This window comes from Lissotriton vulgaris, chromosome 6, assembly GCF_964263255.1.
Source record: "Lissotriton vulgaris chromosome 6, aLisVul1.2, whole genome shotgun sequence".
Lineage (NCBI taxonomy): Eukaryota > Metazoa > Chordata > Amphibia > Caudata > Salamandridae > Lissotriton > Lissotriton vulgaris.
This window is the reverse complement of record NC_141694.1, coordinates 1490060099-1490077098: the sequence shown is the minus strand read 5'-3', so window position 1 is coordinate 1490077098 and position 17000 is coordinate 1490060099. Positions and strand designations below refer to the sequence as shown.

Below are 17000 nucleotides of genomic sequence, written 5' to 3'. Positions count from 1 at the left end.
TTCTCCCTAAAGTTTAGTGCTGCAGGTGTCCATGAGCAGATCTTACCCCAACATTTTGTCAAATACTCTCCTCCCCAGTCTCAACCCCCACCCCCCCCCCCCCACCCACCCCCCCTCACACGATAGGGAAGCCAACCGGGTGAAGACATTTAGAAAGCAAAGCAAGTTTTCTCTTCCACCAGCCTTGCCCTCCTCTGTTCAGTGAATGCCTCATAGGACGCAATTCTCACGGCCTTTAAGAGTCCTTGAAGATCTATGACCTGTCTTCCCTTGCCCAGGCCATTCAACACTGTCATGATGTGGCCAAGTACACAATACATTGTGCCTTGGACACTTCTGATTCATCAGACAAGCAATTTGCACCAGTGTTGTCATTCGCCGCCATGTGCGTCTGTAATAAATTGGGTTCAAGGGCAAGGCCAGTCCTCCCTTATGAACATGCCCTTCTATGGGACTCGCCTGTTTGGAGACAAGGCTGATTCTGCTTTAGAATGATTCAAAGAGACCTGCTTATCTGCCCCGCCTCTCCAGCCGCCTCGACCTTATAGCTTCTTTTGCGGCTTTGATAGAGCTGTCCCCTACTGCCAGCCTCAGAAAAGACCCCAGCATTCTCATGGTCGAGACTGTGGTGCTTACTGCCCCTGTGGCCAAGGCCAGCTGGCTGCCCATTTCACTGCTCCTCTGCAGTCCCACCTGCAAAACCTTTTAAGCATGCCCTTAGGGAAACAGAGCCACTTTCGTGAGAGACAGGATCCAAACATTCTTCCAGAGTTGGCAAGCTTCACACGGGTGGATCCTGCAGATCGTTCTCATTTGATATTCCTTACCCTTCCTCTCTTCTCTGCTGCACATTCCACCGACTCCCAGTGAATTATGGAGGACAATCCCTACATTTTGCAGCAGGAAGTGCTGCTACTTTCGGGTACCCATGAAGAGGGAGGACTTTCGTACAATTTTAGACCTGTGCTCTCTTAATGCCTGCCTCAGGATCGAGAAATTCAAAATGCTCACCCTGACCCAGGTCTTGTCTGTCCTTGACCCTGGAGACTGGCTGGTAACATTGGACCTGCAGGATGTCTATTTCCATATACCAGTCCTGCCAGCCAATCGATGCTACCTTCAGTTAATGGTGGGACAGGAATATTTTCAATTTGCTGTGCTACCCTGTGGACTCGCCAGCACCCCTTCAGGTGTTCACGAAAGAGATGGCGGTGGTGGCAGCACGCCTTCTGAGGTAATGGGCGAGTGAATTCCCCTACCTTGATGACTCGCTGATGAAGGCAAACTTTCTGTCATCTTTGGGGTTCATTATCAACTAGCCAAAGTCACGCCTGACTCCTTCTCAAATGCTCACCTTCATTGGGGCCATTCTGTACATCGTTCAGTGTCTTGCATTTTCCCTGGGAAAGAGAGTCCGGACATTAAGGCTTTGATCTCAATCTTTCAGGCTCAGTCCGATATCTCAGTGAGGTTCACTTGAGGCTGCTGGGAATGATGGCCTCCTGCATCCTGGTGGCATACGCAGGCTCACTTTGTAGTGGGATCTAGTCTTGGTGGTCCCAACATCAAAGGGACCTTTCCTACTACGTTCAGATTTTTGAAGAGACTGTAAAAGTTCTGCAGTGGTGGTTACTGGACCATGATTGGGCTTGCAGCAGTTCTCTCTCTCTTCCCCACCCAGAGCTGACTGTGATGACTGAAGCATTGCTTCTGGGTTGGGGTGGCCTTCTGGTAGGGATGGAGTCGGATGTCTCTGTTGTCTTGGCAGAGTCCTGGCTCCATATCAATCTTCTGGAGCTGAGAGCTGTCCGCTTGGCATTAAAAGCATTTCATCCACCAAAGAGAGGCTGGTTCATGTGCTCAAGACAACACCATCACCCATGGTACTGCAACAAATGGGGTGCAGTGGGTTCACAACACTCTGCCAGGAGGCGTTGTGCCTCTGGAAATGGACTGGACCACCAAGGAATTTTCCTTGTGGTGAACCACCTGGAAGGCTCATTGAATGCCAGGGCAGACAAACCATTGATGCCTGGTGGATCACTGATGTGGTGCAAGGTCTCTTCCGCAAATGGGGAGAACCTTGGTGCGATCTGTTCGCCACGGTTGAGAAAGCGCAATGTCAGCACTTCTGCATGTTGACGTTTCTAAGGTATCTCTCACCTCAAGTGGAGTTTAGGAGTGCTGTATGGCTTTTCACCAATATCACTCCTTCCACAAGTTCTCAAAAAAATCAGGACCAATCCGGCCCACGTCATCCTAGTGGCTCCGTATTGGGCTTAGTGGGTATGGTATCCAAAACTCCTAGGCTTGAGCATCTACCCTGGGTATGAGCAAATGAGATCAGGCTGTCCCTCCAGGACTATTTGCAGTCGCAGCAACAAGGATGTGTTCTGCACCCTGGCCTTCACAATCTCCACCTTATTGTTTGGAGATACAGCTGCAACAGCTGAACATCTTTGACCTTCCTCCAGAGGTGGTTGATATCATCTTGACACCCCGAAATCCCTCGCCTGGCTTTCAAGATGACAAAGCCTTGCCGGGCTAGGGACAAAACAAACAACAAAATGTCGGATAACTTTGTCTTGATGGAATTTATGCTGTGTGTACCAAGCAACAAATTTGTCTCGACAGGCATTTACAGTTTTTGACGAGGGAGGCCTCCCCCTCTAAGGAGGAGAGACTTCAACGCTTAGACCCCAAGAGAGCATTGAGCTTTTATGTATATCATACCACTTGGACAATCGGTACTTTCTGGGGTTACCTGGAGCAAAAAAAGTAAAGGGGGTATGGATTGGAACCATATCTCGCTAGATCGTGCTCTTCATTAAGATTTTCTACACATTGGCTATAAATCAGCCTGCAGAAGGACCGCCTGCTCATTCTACCAGGGTCAAAGCTATTATCACTACTTTGGCACGTGGAGTCCCTGTCCTAGACATTTACTAAACCGCTACATGGGTGTGCTTCCATCTAGCGCCGAGACACCATTTTTGGTATTTGCACGATTTATAAATTTCATTATCATTATCATCATTATCATGTGTACGAAGCTCTATTGTCTGGACAGTCCGGTCTGCTGAGAGGGGCATTTTGCCTGCTCGGTCCTACAAGATCTTCTGGTTTCAGTCCACGCACAGACCCACCTCTTTGTTGGTGCTGCTTTGATATACATTTGAAAGATGAGGAATCTGCAGCTAGAAGTTTCTATCAGAAGCCCAAGTTATGTACCTTTAGTAATGCTCTTTCTGATAGTTACTGTAAGTAGGCGCAGATTCCTCACTGATCCCCCCCATCCTCCCTGTTCTCTGGTTGGCCTCTCTTGGTTAATAAGATCCCAAGTCTTCAAATCTATTCAGGTCACACCAGTTTGTTTTTAGGATTCTGCGTATCATTGCACAGTCAGTCTAGAAATCAACTGACATCAGCACCCAAGAGTGGTGTCTCGGAGCCATGCTCCATGTGTAATTTCTAGAGAGGAATGACTTCAGGGCAGAGCTGCACTGCACCACCTACCGCCCCGCACGGGTATTACTGAAAGGTTTCCGGATCCAGTCTGATGCCTGGGGAGTATTCAAATAGGGAGGAATCTGCGGCTACATAGCCTTTACCATGGCCCGCAGCCAATGTAAGGTCGCTGAGCGGGCCTGGCGCCATCAATATGATGGGGAGGCTAAACTCGTCTATAGGTCGGCGGTGAAGGCTTATCACCGTGATATTCTTGGTGCCAAGCGGGAATACCTTGCCAGGAGGATTGAGGCGTCGGCGAACTCCTGTAAGGAGATCTTCACGATTGTGAAGGATTTCACGTCTCCCACTTCTTATTCACCCCCGCCTGTATCATCTGATGCGTGGGCGCGTGATCTTGCCACCTTTTTCACCGACAAGATTAAGGCAATTCAGGCCTCCTTCTCGGAGAGCGCGGTGGAGGGTTGCTGTGATCTCGGGGCAGGACTTGGAACATCGGCCAGGCCTATGGCTATCCTGGAGGACTTTCCACCTGTCTCCAGTGACATGTCCCGGACTCTGTTAGCCAGTCTTAAATCTGGCTCCCCACTTGACCCCTGCCCCGCCAAATTTTTGGCTGGGATGGCGGCAGTGGTGAATACCCTGGTCAACCCGATCCTCAATGCCTCCTTGAGGGAGGGGAGTGTCCCACGCACCTGGAAAAGGGCGATGGTGATCCCCCTCCTGAAAAAGCCTGGTCTTGATGCCGAGGTCTTGGCCAATTATAGGCCAATTTCACTTCTCCCGGCTTTGGCGAAGATCACTGAGAAACATGTTCATGGCGTCTTGTCGAACTTCCTAGAGTCCAACAATCTGCTCCATCCATCCCAATCCGGTTTCCGTCCGAACTTTAGTACGGAAACGGCGTTGGTGGAGGTCTCTGAGATCATCAGGGAGACCTTGGATGTGGGCGGCAAGGCCATGCTAGTCATGTTGGACCTGTCGGCGGCTTTCGACACTGTCCCCCATGAGGCGCTTCTCGCCAGGCTCTACGACATCGGCCTAAGGGGGACGGTGCTCAGATGGTTTACATCTTTTCTGGAGGGCCGCCGCCAGACGGTCTGGGTTTCCCAGAGCTCCGCCGAGATGCCGCCATTGGGAGTTGGGGTTACACAGGGTTCTGTGTTGAGCCCGACATTGTTCAACATCTTTATGTCCCCCCTGGCGGCTGCGGTTGAGGCTTACGGAGCCCAGATCGTGTCCTACGCCGACGACACGCAACTCCTCTTCACTTGTGGAAAAGATCAGACATTTGATGGGGAGAGAATTCGGGACTGCCTGGACAGGGTCTTCGGCTGGTTCCAGCGGAATAGTCTGAAGGCCAACTCCAGTAAGTCGGAGGTTTTATTCTTCGGCTGTGCTTTCGATCCCGAGTGGCGGCAGTGGTGGCCGGCCGCCATGTGTCCTCCGGCACAATCCTCCCTGGTTGCCAAGAACCTGGGTGTTAAGCTTGATAACAAACTCTCTCTGAGAGCGCACGTCCTTGGCCTGTCCGGCACCTGTTTCGGCATCCTCAGAATGCTCCGCAAGTTCCTTCCTTTATTGTCTGCGGAGCACAGACGGATTACGGTGCAGGCGCTTATCGGATCTAGGCTAGACTATGCCAATGCCCTTTTCTTAGGCCTGCCGGATTACTTGGTTCAGCGCTTGCAGGTGGCACAGAACTCTGCAGCCCGGGCAATCTTTGGTCTGCACAGACGAGCACGGGCTTCTGGACTGCTGCAGACGCTTCATTGGCTACCGATCCGGAAGCGGATTGTTTTCAAATCCCTGACGCTGGTGCACAAGGCTCTGTTTGGCTCAGGCGCAGGATATTTGAAGAAAAGATTGGCTTTTTATCGCCCTGCTCGCTCATTGCGTTCGGAATCCCTTTTCACTGCTGTGGTTCCACGCGTGAGGAAGGCCCGCATTGGGGGGCGTTCTTTCAGCCTCAAGGCCTCCCAGCTGTGGAACTCGCTTCCACTGGCACTTCGTAGCACTCCCAATTTGCTTCAATTCAGGAAGAATTTGAAGACTTGGCTTTTTAATCATTCTGTTTAGGTGGGTTTCTTTTCTGTCTCTTTTGGGTTCTGTTTTTTTCTTGTTATGTTGATTATACACTGTAGCTGCCTGTGGAAAGCGCCGGGACACTCTTTTAGAGTAGCCGAGCGCTAAAAAAATGCACTTTAACATAACATAACATAACATTACCAGGAAGTTCATTACTGAAAGTAAGTAACTTCTCCGTATAGCCACTCTCTGTAAAGTGTTACTAACAGACCTTTTTTTAACATCAAAGTACATATCTTCTATATAATTGATGAAGTCCCATACTGTTGCAGACAAATGAAGTCATTGTTACCAAAAAATACAATCTATGTATTAGTAGAGATGCTTCAAGGCTGAGCCACAACCAGACAAAATAGGTTGTCCAGGAGAGTTGGTAGTATCTTTTTAAATTTTAGAGAGAGTGTAAATGACTAATGTTTTAATAATTATAGAATGATAGCACTACTCCACTTAGAGGGTCAGGTGTTCTCCAAGCTCTATTTGGCCCGTTCTTGTAAGTGTCAACAGGAAAAATTAATATTGCTTTGAACGCGAATAGGAAGTAGAATGTGTACAAATGATAATATATTGGCATTTAAATTTTAGGTTTGAATGCCCTTCATGATAAGGACCCTAGTTTATATAAGCATTTAACCAAGTCAGGCATAATAAACTGTGATCCAAACAAAACCTAGGTGTAGCACCAACTCTGAATGATGCAGGGTGTTTATATCCACATATGTAGACAAATCTAGATAAGTTGGGGAGGCAAATGTTATGAAACATAAAATCATAACATATAATGGTTCACGTCAAGGGACCATTTTGGCCCTGATTTATTGAGTTTGTTCCTATTTGATTTACTTTTTGGCCTGGAAATTGTTCTATGCTTACCTCTAAAATTGGGGACACTTTAATATGTTTCAGTACGCTGACATTCTTGTCTCATCAGATTGTACTTTAATCAGCTTAAAACTACGTATACGTAGAAGTTTCACAGTTTTTCAAGGACAACTTTATAAACAAAGATAAATGTTTTTGGAAAGCTCATAAGACCTTTAAGTGGTATTTACCTGGGGACAAAATAGACCAATTTGGAAGTTACGATTACAAGGGATTGTCTATTGATGATAAATTGGATGAGACGTATGGACAAAATAATACAGAAGTGCTTAAGCGTTGACTGTGGCATTAGGAAAAGTTATGGTACTCCTGGTGCTGTTTCCCCAATATTTGTCCTAAACATTTTACAGTTCAGGTTATCTATCTCGTGGGCAGAAGTTTGCAGTGGGCTTTTGGATAAAATGGAAATTAATGTGATCATATCAATTTTCAACCTGAGACACCACACCCCTCACTTGGTCCGGAGATTACAACTTGTCATGTTGTTTCTGCAATACACACCAATGGAATTTCTCTGAATTGTTTCTTTAGTCTGAAGAAGGCACCAAAAGATAGTCCACTAAAAATGTAAGAGCTGTTATGAAAGTATTGGGTAATTTTTAAGACCATTCAAGTTTCATTCAGGCATTATGCAATTTTTTTCCAGAGTGGTCTCTGTAGCTAGATGCATGTCTAAAAATAGATGGAAACCTAACCATTGCATTGAACTAATGTGCATCACTTGTGAAATGTAATGTCTGACATTCCCATTTCAATTGAGTATTTTTCCATTATTTTAATTAGTGAATTATAACGTGGATGACACATTTTGAAAGAACTAGGTATTTCTGACCTGGAGAATGAATGTATCAGTTTTTACCATTTGTTAAAAAGTCACATCACTGGTGATGGCTAGAACTACTCTGAGCCACATGTCTTAAGCATTTTTGCGGCCAGAAATGGCCGATCGGTCTGTTTCCGACCGCAAAAATGCTTTTACATATGTATGAAACACAAATTATGATCTGTAACACGTTACCGAATCACAATTTGTGTTTGCGACTCCTTATTCTGGAAGCTTTTAACCTTCAGCTTCTAAACACAGGTCCCACTCATTGTGCCGGTCACTTACTGGACCCGATCCTATCTAACCTGTCCCTAGATTGTTCTCGTGAAGCCCTACAAATCACCTGGTCCGACCACTTAGCTGTCCCCTTCTCCTATGACATGGCTGATATAGCAATAAGACCTGAGGTGGAAACTACGCGGCCAGTTCGGAATTGGGGGAAGATTAACATGCCAGAACTCAATAAACTACTGATCAAAGCACTTCCGTGTGTTGAACTACCAACTGCCGCTCTCAATTGCGCCACTGAACTCTGGCTAACCACTGCAGTCAATACAGCGCTTCCAATGACATCAAAGCCCGCATTTTCACACCATCCCCCTGCTCCATGGTACTCGGAACAACTTAAAAGCCTCCGCTCACATTGTAAGACCTTGGAGCGTAAATGGAGACAAGGCTATTCTCCTTCACGTAAAGCTATATATAAAGAAGCCTTGAAAAAATACCACAACAGTTGTAAAACTGCTAAAGCAGACTACACAAGAAAAACTGTGACTGATGCACAAAACTGCCCAAAGGTGCTATTCTCTGTTGTCAAAAAATTGACTGGTGCTAACTCGATCCCTCCTCCCCCGGCACTTGATGGCACTCAGTGTCAGTCCTTAGCGGATTACTTTATAAATAAAGTTGATCTTATCTATGAAAATTTCACTACACTTCCAGGTACTATGTACACTGCCCCTGACATAGTCCAGGAATTGGAAAACACTGACACTGATGCAGTAGTCACTACCTGGCAGCCCTTAGACGCCATTTCTTTCCTCTCCTGTTTAAATAGTGTGAGATCGGGCTCCCCACAGGACGCTCTCCTCTCCCGGCTAAAATACTAAAACAATTAGATCCCCTCACTCATCCCCCCATCATTAAATTACTCGACGCTTCTCTGAGCGAGGCCCATGTCCCACAACCTTGGAAACACGCCATGGTTGTACCGTTATTAAAAAAAACTGGGTGCAGATCCTTCAAATCCTGCTAACTTTCGCCCTATATCTTTGTTGCCAATCTTCTCAAAGATACTGGAGAGACATATAAATTCTCAGCTCTCCAAATTGGTTGAAAACACTGGTTTTCTCCATCCTTCTCAGTCGGGCTTTCGGCCTAGGCACTCAACCGAGACAGCCCTCCTGGGGGTGACAGAGAGTCTTAGGCACGGTGTCGATCAGGGAAACACCATGGCGCTCATCCTGCTGGACTTGAGCGCAGCTTTCGACACCGTGTCACATTCCATCCTCATTGACTCTCTGAAATCTCTAGGTGTGGCAGGCAAGGCCTTGGCCTGGCTGGCGTCTTTCCTTAACGACCGAAGCTTCCAAGTGTTTTCTTCTAAAGCTGCCTCCGCTATCTGTCCATCCACCCGCGGCGTCCCCCAGGGCTCAATTCTTAGCCCTTTATTATTTAACATTTACGTTAAACCCTTGGCAACTATAGTTGAACAAGCTGGGTTAACCCTGTTTTCCTACGCAGATGACACCCAGATTGTCTTCTCCTTATCAGGGAGAGACGTAAACAACATCTCCGCACTCAAGTCGGGCCTCACTCTTGTGGCCGAGTGGATGCGGAGAAATTGTCTCAAGCTGAATGGGGAGAAGACCGAGGTGGTCATTCTGGGACAGAACAAACATCTTTGGGGTCCTCGCCATTGGCCCATCGAACTGGGAAATGCGCCTACACCATCTACTGCAGTTCGTAACCTGGGCGTCATTATTGACGACAGGCTAACTATGAGACAACAGGCTGCTAAGGTCTCAGCCATCTGCTTTTCAACCTTGCGATGGCTTCACAAGATTTTGTGGATGCTCCCCCTCTCCTCTCGCAGGACTGTAGTCCAGGCACTTATAACATCACGCCTGGACTATGGCAACATTCTCTATTTGGGTGCAGATAAAGCCACTATACATGTGCTGCAGGTGGTGCAAAATGCGGCCGCGCGCCTGCTAAAGAACGTCCCAAGACGCACCTCAGCCACTGCCGCTTTGCGTGACCTCCATTGGTTGAGCATCCCAGAACGCGTTAAATTCAAGGCACTCTGCTATATGTTCAAGGCTAAGCAGGGTAGCGCCCCAGTATATGTTCAGGGGCTGGTAAAACCCTACAGACCCCTGCGCTCATTAAGGTCATCGGACATTGGCAATTTCACAGTACCAAGATGGAAGCTGGCAAAAATGGGAGGCCGCTCCTTTTCCACTCTGGGTCCTAAATACTGGAACTCCCTCCCTTTGGCATTAAAATCTGAGACCAACTTATTCCGCTTCCGTAAGGCTTTGAAGACCCTGCTCTTTACTAAGCGCGACCAATAGTCGGCTGAGGCCTCAAGTCAAGGTGACATTCCCTCTTCTTCTACAGTCTATCCCTGGCGCCGGGAAACCCATTGTGGGTAGCTGTGCGCGATACAAGCTTAAATAAATAAATAAATAAATTTGAAAGAGGCGTGTTAAGGGCGTCCCTTCCAAATACCGAATCCGAATGGGATGCATGAATTTTTTGCGACCAAACTAGGGTCGCAAAACATTCACGTTTTACCGACTCCTTGAAGGAGGTGGTAACCCATTCGCAAATGGGAAGGAGTCCCCAGGGGGCCCCTTCCTCTTTGAGAAAGGAAACATTTTATTTTTTTTAAGAGCAGGCATTGGTCCCACAGACCACTGCCTACTCTTAAAAAATGAAACTGCAAAGTTTCATTTTTTCTTTTTTAAATCATCCCGTTTTCCTTCAAGGAAATCGAGCTGCGTTTGAAAACAAAAAAGACTGCTTTATTTAAAAGCAAACACAGACATGGTGGTCTGCTGACCTCAGCAGGCCACCATCCCTGGGATGGCGTACATTCCTATTGGCTTGCAAATTGAGACCTATCTCATTAATATCCATAAGGTAGGTTTATTTGCGACCCATTAAGAATCGCTAATGAAACTGAAAAGAGTTTCATACATTAGGGTTAGCGATTACGTAATTTTGATTCGGAGAAAATTGTAATTAGATCATCGTGACTTGTAATAATGATAACTGTCGCCCTTTGTTTTTTCTCATATTTTAAACTACTACACACCTAAAAGTGAAACTTAGCTCGGCAGTGCATTAAATTTGAAGGCTTAGCTCTGCAATGCCAACCGTTATAATTGTATTGCTCATGCACAAAATGAGGGTGTTTTGTCACATGTGAGAGAGCAGAATAAATGTCTTTCCTTCCTAAGTGCTCCAAACGTATCATACTATGACAGTTAGCCCAGTAGAAAATAACTGTATGATTAAATAAATGCTGACAAATGTTCTGAAGCTTTCATGTTCAGGGTTTTAAGACGTTTTGATGTTATGAGTTTATAATCAATAAGATTTATTTTAATGTTTACTAAAACCATTTTTCAGTGTCGCCCTGCAGAGTCTCTGAAACTCTTTCTACCTCATTGCTGTGCTGTTATAATGAGTCTAACGACCAGTAAGTACAGTTTATTTTAAATCTCATAGAATCTTACATTTTGAAAGAAAACTATTTTCCTGATTTTTATGATCCAATAATTTCTTTATGCAAAAGAGGCAAATCCTTTCTAAATTATCATATTCACACAGATTTTGTCATTTCTTAGTGTTCCATTATCAATTCAAGCTCCTCCCGGTCAACCTGATCTTATCCCCATCACCTTCACCAAGGTTATTGTGGCAGATTGCAATTTTTTGTTATCCTGTTGAGCATATCTATCTGCAACAAAGTCTGTGAATGCAATAATTGGGCCGTATTGAATGTAAGGGCCTCATTGACAAGTTACTTAGTCTCTCCTGATGTTACCTGAGTTCATATCTTCTATATGGTATTTTCTTTACACCTCTTTGGCTTTTGTATGTGTCTTCCTTCCACAACTCTCTACACTTAATGCGGTCTTCAAAGAATGCCATGTTGAAGCTTACTTTTCTTCAGTAAAGTTGTTCTTTTGATTTTGAATGTTTATTTTAATCTCTTGAGACCTGTTATAAATTGATTTGTTTTACCTTTTGTTACTCTTAGATTTGGGGCAATTTTCCAAAATGTTTGTAATTCTCAAATGATACCAGAAGTAGTAAAGGAAACCAAAGCGTCAGTGGAACACAAATATGCATTTGCACATTTCAACTTTTATTTGCTTGTCCTTGTGAAAAATATGTATAAATATATTTTTAAATACTTTTATTGCTGGATTACCGTGACATTATGTTACAGCTTGAGTTTATGCTACTTATTATTTACAATATACATTTGCAGTCATCGTGTTACAACAATGTAATTTCTCAACTTACTTTGTGAAGCATGTAACAAGGCACATCTGATAAAGATTACACATCCCTATTTTCTTGTTTACAACAAACTGTTTACAATTTGCCCGTAAGCATGAAAAAAACCAACCACTACGGAAAATAAACATGAAGGCAAACCAGATTAGGGTAGCAATTAATTTAGAGGATTTTAGTACATCACTCGGTATCAAATGGATTTGCGGTGTAGCAGTTTGTCCAAGGACAATGTGTCATCTGTATATAGGGTATATATCTTTCTAGGTGACAGAGTGCCTTCCTTAATTATATGGTCGTTTTATGAATACTGATATGCTTCAGGTTCCCCCTTTGGATGAATGACCTATATCTCTTCGCCTACTAGGAGTGGTCATCCCCCTGAACAGATTTGATATATTACACATCTGAAGTGGGGACATCTGTGATAGCTACGTTGCCTCCTGGCCTCGCCATCTGGGTGAAAAATATTTTGGTGCATTGAGAAACTCCTTTACCATATTCCTAGCAATTCTGTGGTGGCTACCTCCCAACTCTGGAAATGCACTTGCTCTTATCCATAATATAAGTACATTTACACAGTTATGCAATATCCCAAACTGCCTTCAAATCATTACGTGGCCACATATTAATGAATATGCGTATGTTCACCAACGTTTGGAGGTGGACATCCCTGAAAACCCACAAACCCTACACTAACTCTCACATTGATAATATGGCTATTGCATTATATTGGTAGATTTCCTTGTGAGTAGTTTTCATTTACTAAGGTGAACATCTGCCTTTGCTTATTCTGATAATGAGAAATCTGGCTTACCCTTTCAAAATTTGGGTTTCTGACCTGAACTTCCGTGGCTTTTAGTAGGTGTACAATTTTCCAACATTTCATGAGTCTGAAAGCTGGGGCATGGATGTTGGAATAAGTGCAAAGAATTGAAGATGGCCGCATTTTTACGTTGAGTGCTTTTTCCTGAAGGCCCACATAACAGTGCTTCTTCCATTTAAATTAAATAGTAACAGAGAGTATGGAGGCTGAGGTTTTGAAGCCAGTGGACATGTTAAGAGCTGAGACCTCACTACAAACTTCCAATTTCAACCACTTTAATGTTTGGGAGACATACCTTTGGTCCTTGAGCTGGATGGTCCCAGACATCCCAGGACTCCACAGTAATGGTGCCCGTTGGCTAGAAATTACATGAACATTACAGCAAGTACTTCGCCCTACTCTTTTCCGAATCTACAGTAAATAAATTCAATTCATACCTAATGCATGCCAATCAAATCTGTTTTTTCTCTAAGATTTTATATATGGCTGCATTGTTTACTGTGAGTAGTTTACCATTGAGTCCGTTGTGTGTATTTTGGTGCTGAGATTTTCAAAATATTTACTTCCCTTATTAACTTTCAATGGTTTGGTTTCTGTGTTTTAACGACATTCTGCACGTTCTAAGCGTCTGCCATTTCTGCCCCTATTCTTCTGTAGGGAAATTACTTCTATATGTGGAGCGTTATAAAACGCTTTATACTAAGGTTCTTATTGCAGCTTGGTCCTTCCATACCCCAGCACATAGTCCACTGTTGAGGGATTAGTCTCACTGCTTTTGTAAATTGATGTATCCATCCTGCAGTAAATTATTAAAACCTAACTTGGGAATACTGTTTCCTAGGGCACTGTGATATCGCAGTGAATAAGGAATCCATTTGATCTGGCATCTGTTTAAGGTTTCGATCTTTTTAAATTCTAAGTCTAGTTTAGATATCAGAAAGCAATGTAATAATTTCATCAAGCTGGTAGTTTTTTCGGAAAGTAATATCCGATATCCTTTGACTTACCCCACCCTTGAAGACATGAAAAAGGAAGAGCACATAAACCTTTGGTACGATTGTGTACTGTTGTATTTCTTTTACTACCTTCTTTTTTATGACTATCTTAGATGCCAATAGACAGTGATTCATAAGAGAAAAGAATTCCGCTACTAAAGCTAGCAAAAAAAATTTTTTAATTTAAAAAAGATCACTAAGTTGATTACTTCAATCATAGACTAGCAGTATTATGTTGGTAGCTATTGCGCCACCTAATCGCCCTTAAGCTAAGTATGCCCACTAGGTCAGCAGGAAAGTATCAAAATGTTGGAAAGTAGTTGAAACACCAAAGACTATCAGTGAAAAATGACCAGTGATTAGTTTTTGGTGAAACCACAGTTTAAAGGTCTGCTATACTCCCGTAAGATCGAGAAGATGAGGAATGTTGTCAGAGCTTATTCATAATGGTAATTTCACATGTAAATTGTAAATTGATACTTTTATAGCTCACTACTCACCCGCAAGGGTCTCAAGGCGCTTGTACGAATACCGCTGTGGAACCCATCCTGGCTTTCCCTGTGAGGCGTCCACTCCTGGGGCACCCCCAAGGTGGAGGCCAGGCATCCTTAGCGTTGTGGGGGCCGTTGTGGAGATTAAGCAAGCTATTGCCCAGAGTGGGACTCCATGATTGGAATAGGCACTGAGGCGAGAATTATCAGGTCCGTGGAATTTTGAGCTCAAGACCCGCCGAGGCGGGGAATTGAACCCTCGTCCCGGGCTAGACCTCTGCATCAGGGTCTGCCGCTCTAATCATTGAGCCACACTTCTCCACACATGAGGATACCTAGGTGTAGATCTTGTGGATCGGAGTCCACATTTCCATGCAGAGATATCTGCCTAGATGTAGACTTGTAAGTATCCGTCTCCTGAAATGAGGAGTTTAGACTCCTACAACTGAATTTAGGCCCCAAAAGTTGCTATTTCTAACTTTTTGAATGTATTTGAAGATCTCCCCCACTGGGGTGTAGCTCTCCATGTAGAAAGTAATGGGGAATTTTAAGAACATTAATCTTAAATAAATGTAGTCTTTTTTATTAAAAACCATAAAACACATTTCCTTAAATTGCATTCACCTAGGATCTTCCCAGTAACAAGGGACTGCACACATGCTTTAAAACGTAACATACCATTAACTTTTAATTTAAAACAAGTATGTCATTGTATTAAATTATCTTCGATTAAATGTTAATTTTCGCTTTTTTATGATCATTTGTGTTGAATGTGCCACAATTAGGGATGCAAATTGTGTATTATTTTATGTTTTAACTTAGTTTATTTTATCAAAGTTAGTATGTGTTATAAAAAATAGAATTTGTAAAAATGTAGTAACAAGACTAAAATTAATTTAAATAAAGCTTAATTTAAAATGTAATTTTATTGAATTTCTTTATATGTTTCCCTGTATATTAGTATTATTTCCCCCTTCCATTGATTTCTCTGTGAGCATGTTGCAGTTCCAGTGATTGGCAATATGTGGTGCTTGGCTTAATCCAGGGCTCGGCCTGAGCACATCTAAGTCTGCTTCCTCAGTAGTATCACAGAAGTAAATATAGGTGGTTGTTTTGTGAATGGTAATAGTCTTACTTGTTTGTGGGTGTGTGTTCGTTTTGGCCTGGACCTCTTTAAAACACTCTTATAATCTCCCTAGACTCCAGCTATTTTCTAGGAATTATTTCCATTGTTCCCACCACACCCCCTTGTGCTGGCCACATTTACTAATGAAACCTATACCTTCATGCACAGAGATCACTGAGGTGGAGACCTCTGTACAGTAAAGATGTAAGAAGCGTAAGCAGGGATCTCTGGAACGAGGGTTATGAATTGCTTTTTGTAGTATTGCTTTATGTACTCTAGAATGACTGTTGTGAGTACGGTCCAGAGAGAATAGTTGATGCATTTATACATTTTCTGCATTTTCATATAATGCTAATGTGACTGTGGATTAAACCTTTGCACAGTTATGCTTACAGTAAGATCAGTGCCAAGTATTAAAATATGATGTACACTTGGAACTGCCTGGTTGACATGTTGCTGTTTTCAGTGTTACAGAAACAATCATTGAAGTGGATTTCTTTGTTTTGAACTGCCTTTTAAATGGAATTTCATCCATCACTGCCTTTAGTTTGATGTAGCTCCATTCTGGTTCTGACTTTTCTTGTTCATAAAGGTTTGCAGGCTCTTAAATGACAAAAGTACCTGTTTGAAAGCCTTCACTATCTGACACTGTCCTCTCCCAACTATCTCTTTCAACAAATCTTTTTGCCTTCAACCTTTACCTAAGGCTTTTTTCTAAATTGGTGAAAGTAGACCCCGGCTTAAATGCATCAAAGTTTCTTAATTTAAGTAAGACAGTCCGGCTTCTCTTTCTTTGTCTTTCAGCTCATTTATTAATGACTGCAGGTTGCACCTCATCATTTCCCTCGTTCTTGCACTATTCTGCCTTCCAAATAGTTATTAGAGCACCACAGATTATCAGAATCTTTCAATAAATGGTAATTTTCTGATAACTATTTCTAACTGCAGATTCCTCATCTTGTAAATATTCCCCCAGACTGAAAAGCAGTACTCCTGCACACTGGCGTGGGGCTCTGCACTAATGTCATTCCATTTCAGAAGAAACAGCTGGGCCGCATACAGTGCCACTGAGGTGCGCTGACGTCAGTCCCTTTCTTTCTACGCCTGCAGACGTGGATCTAGAGCTCTAATCTCTAAAATTATCTTTTTTTACCAGTGTGCAAGGGAGCTGTGTCAACTCCCAAAACGGCAGGGTTTAAACCTTGTAGTGACTTTTGCAAACAAATGTCTGTAACATACCCCCTCGAGGCATACCTGTAGTGTCTGTGGTCCGAGCATAATTCCAGGGCTTGTGACGACTGCACCTAGAAGAACCTGTAGGCCATATAAGACTGCAAAGTAAAACTCCACGTCGCAGAATATTGCCACTCTGTACACTGTGACTGGTTTGAGTTGAAAGGAAAGTCCTGCCCCGGAAGTCATTCCCCAACAGAGCTGTGTTGTGGGCAATGTTTTTAGGTAAGTCAAGAAAAAGTTCAAGTTCTAAAACTCCAGAAAGGGTACAAGGGTGTAAATATACATTTTGGTCTCACTCCTGAAGAGCAGATTCTGAGTTTAGTCCTGATGCACTTTGAATTTCCAGGTTCTTTGGGGACATCGCAGCAAATAACAGTCTTCAGGGAGGCCATGCTGCCCGTATTTGGCACTCTTCCGCCTCCCTCTGGTGTGTCTTTAGGGATCTGCAGAGGCTTTCACTTGGGGTTTTGCCATAGGATTTACCCTCTGAGACATCTGTGCCTCATGAACCTGCTTCGGATTCCTCATT

The 17000-nt window shown here is 43.8% G+C and overlaps 1 protein-coding gene across 2 annotated transcripts in view; it reads left to right on the top strand.

Moving 5' to 3' along the window:
* The window catches only part of PSME4 (proteasome activator subunit 4), a 2155241-nt gene that overhangs the window by 566283 nt on the left and 1571958 nt on the right, over window positions 1–17000 (top strand). For both annotated transcript variants that reach the window (XM_086927646.1, XM_086927645.1), the window contains one exon: window positions 10904–10973. In XM_086927646.1, coding sequence (XP_086783772.1) covers window positions 10904–10973 — 70 coding nt within the window. The remainder of the gene's footprint in view (window positions 1–10903; window positions 10974–17000) is intronic.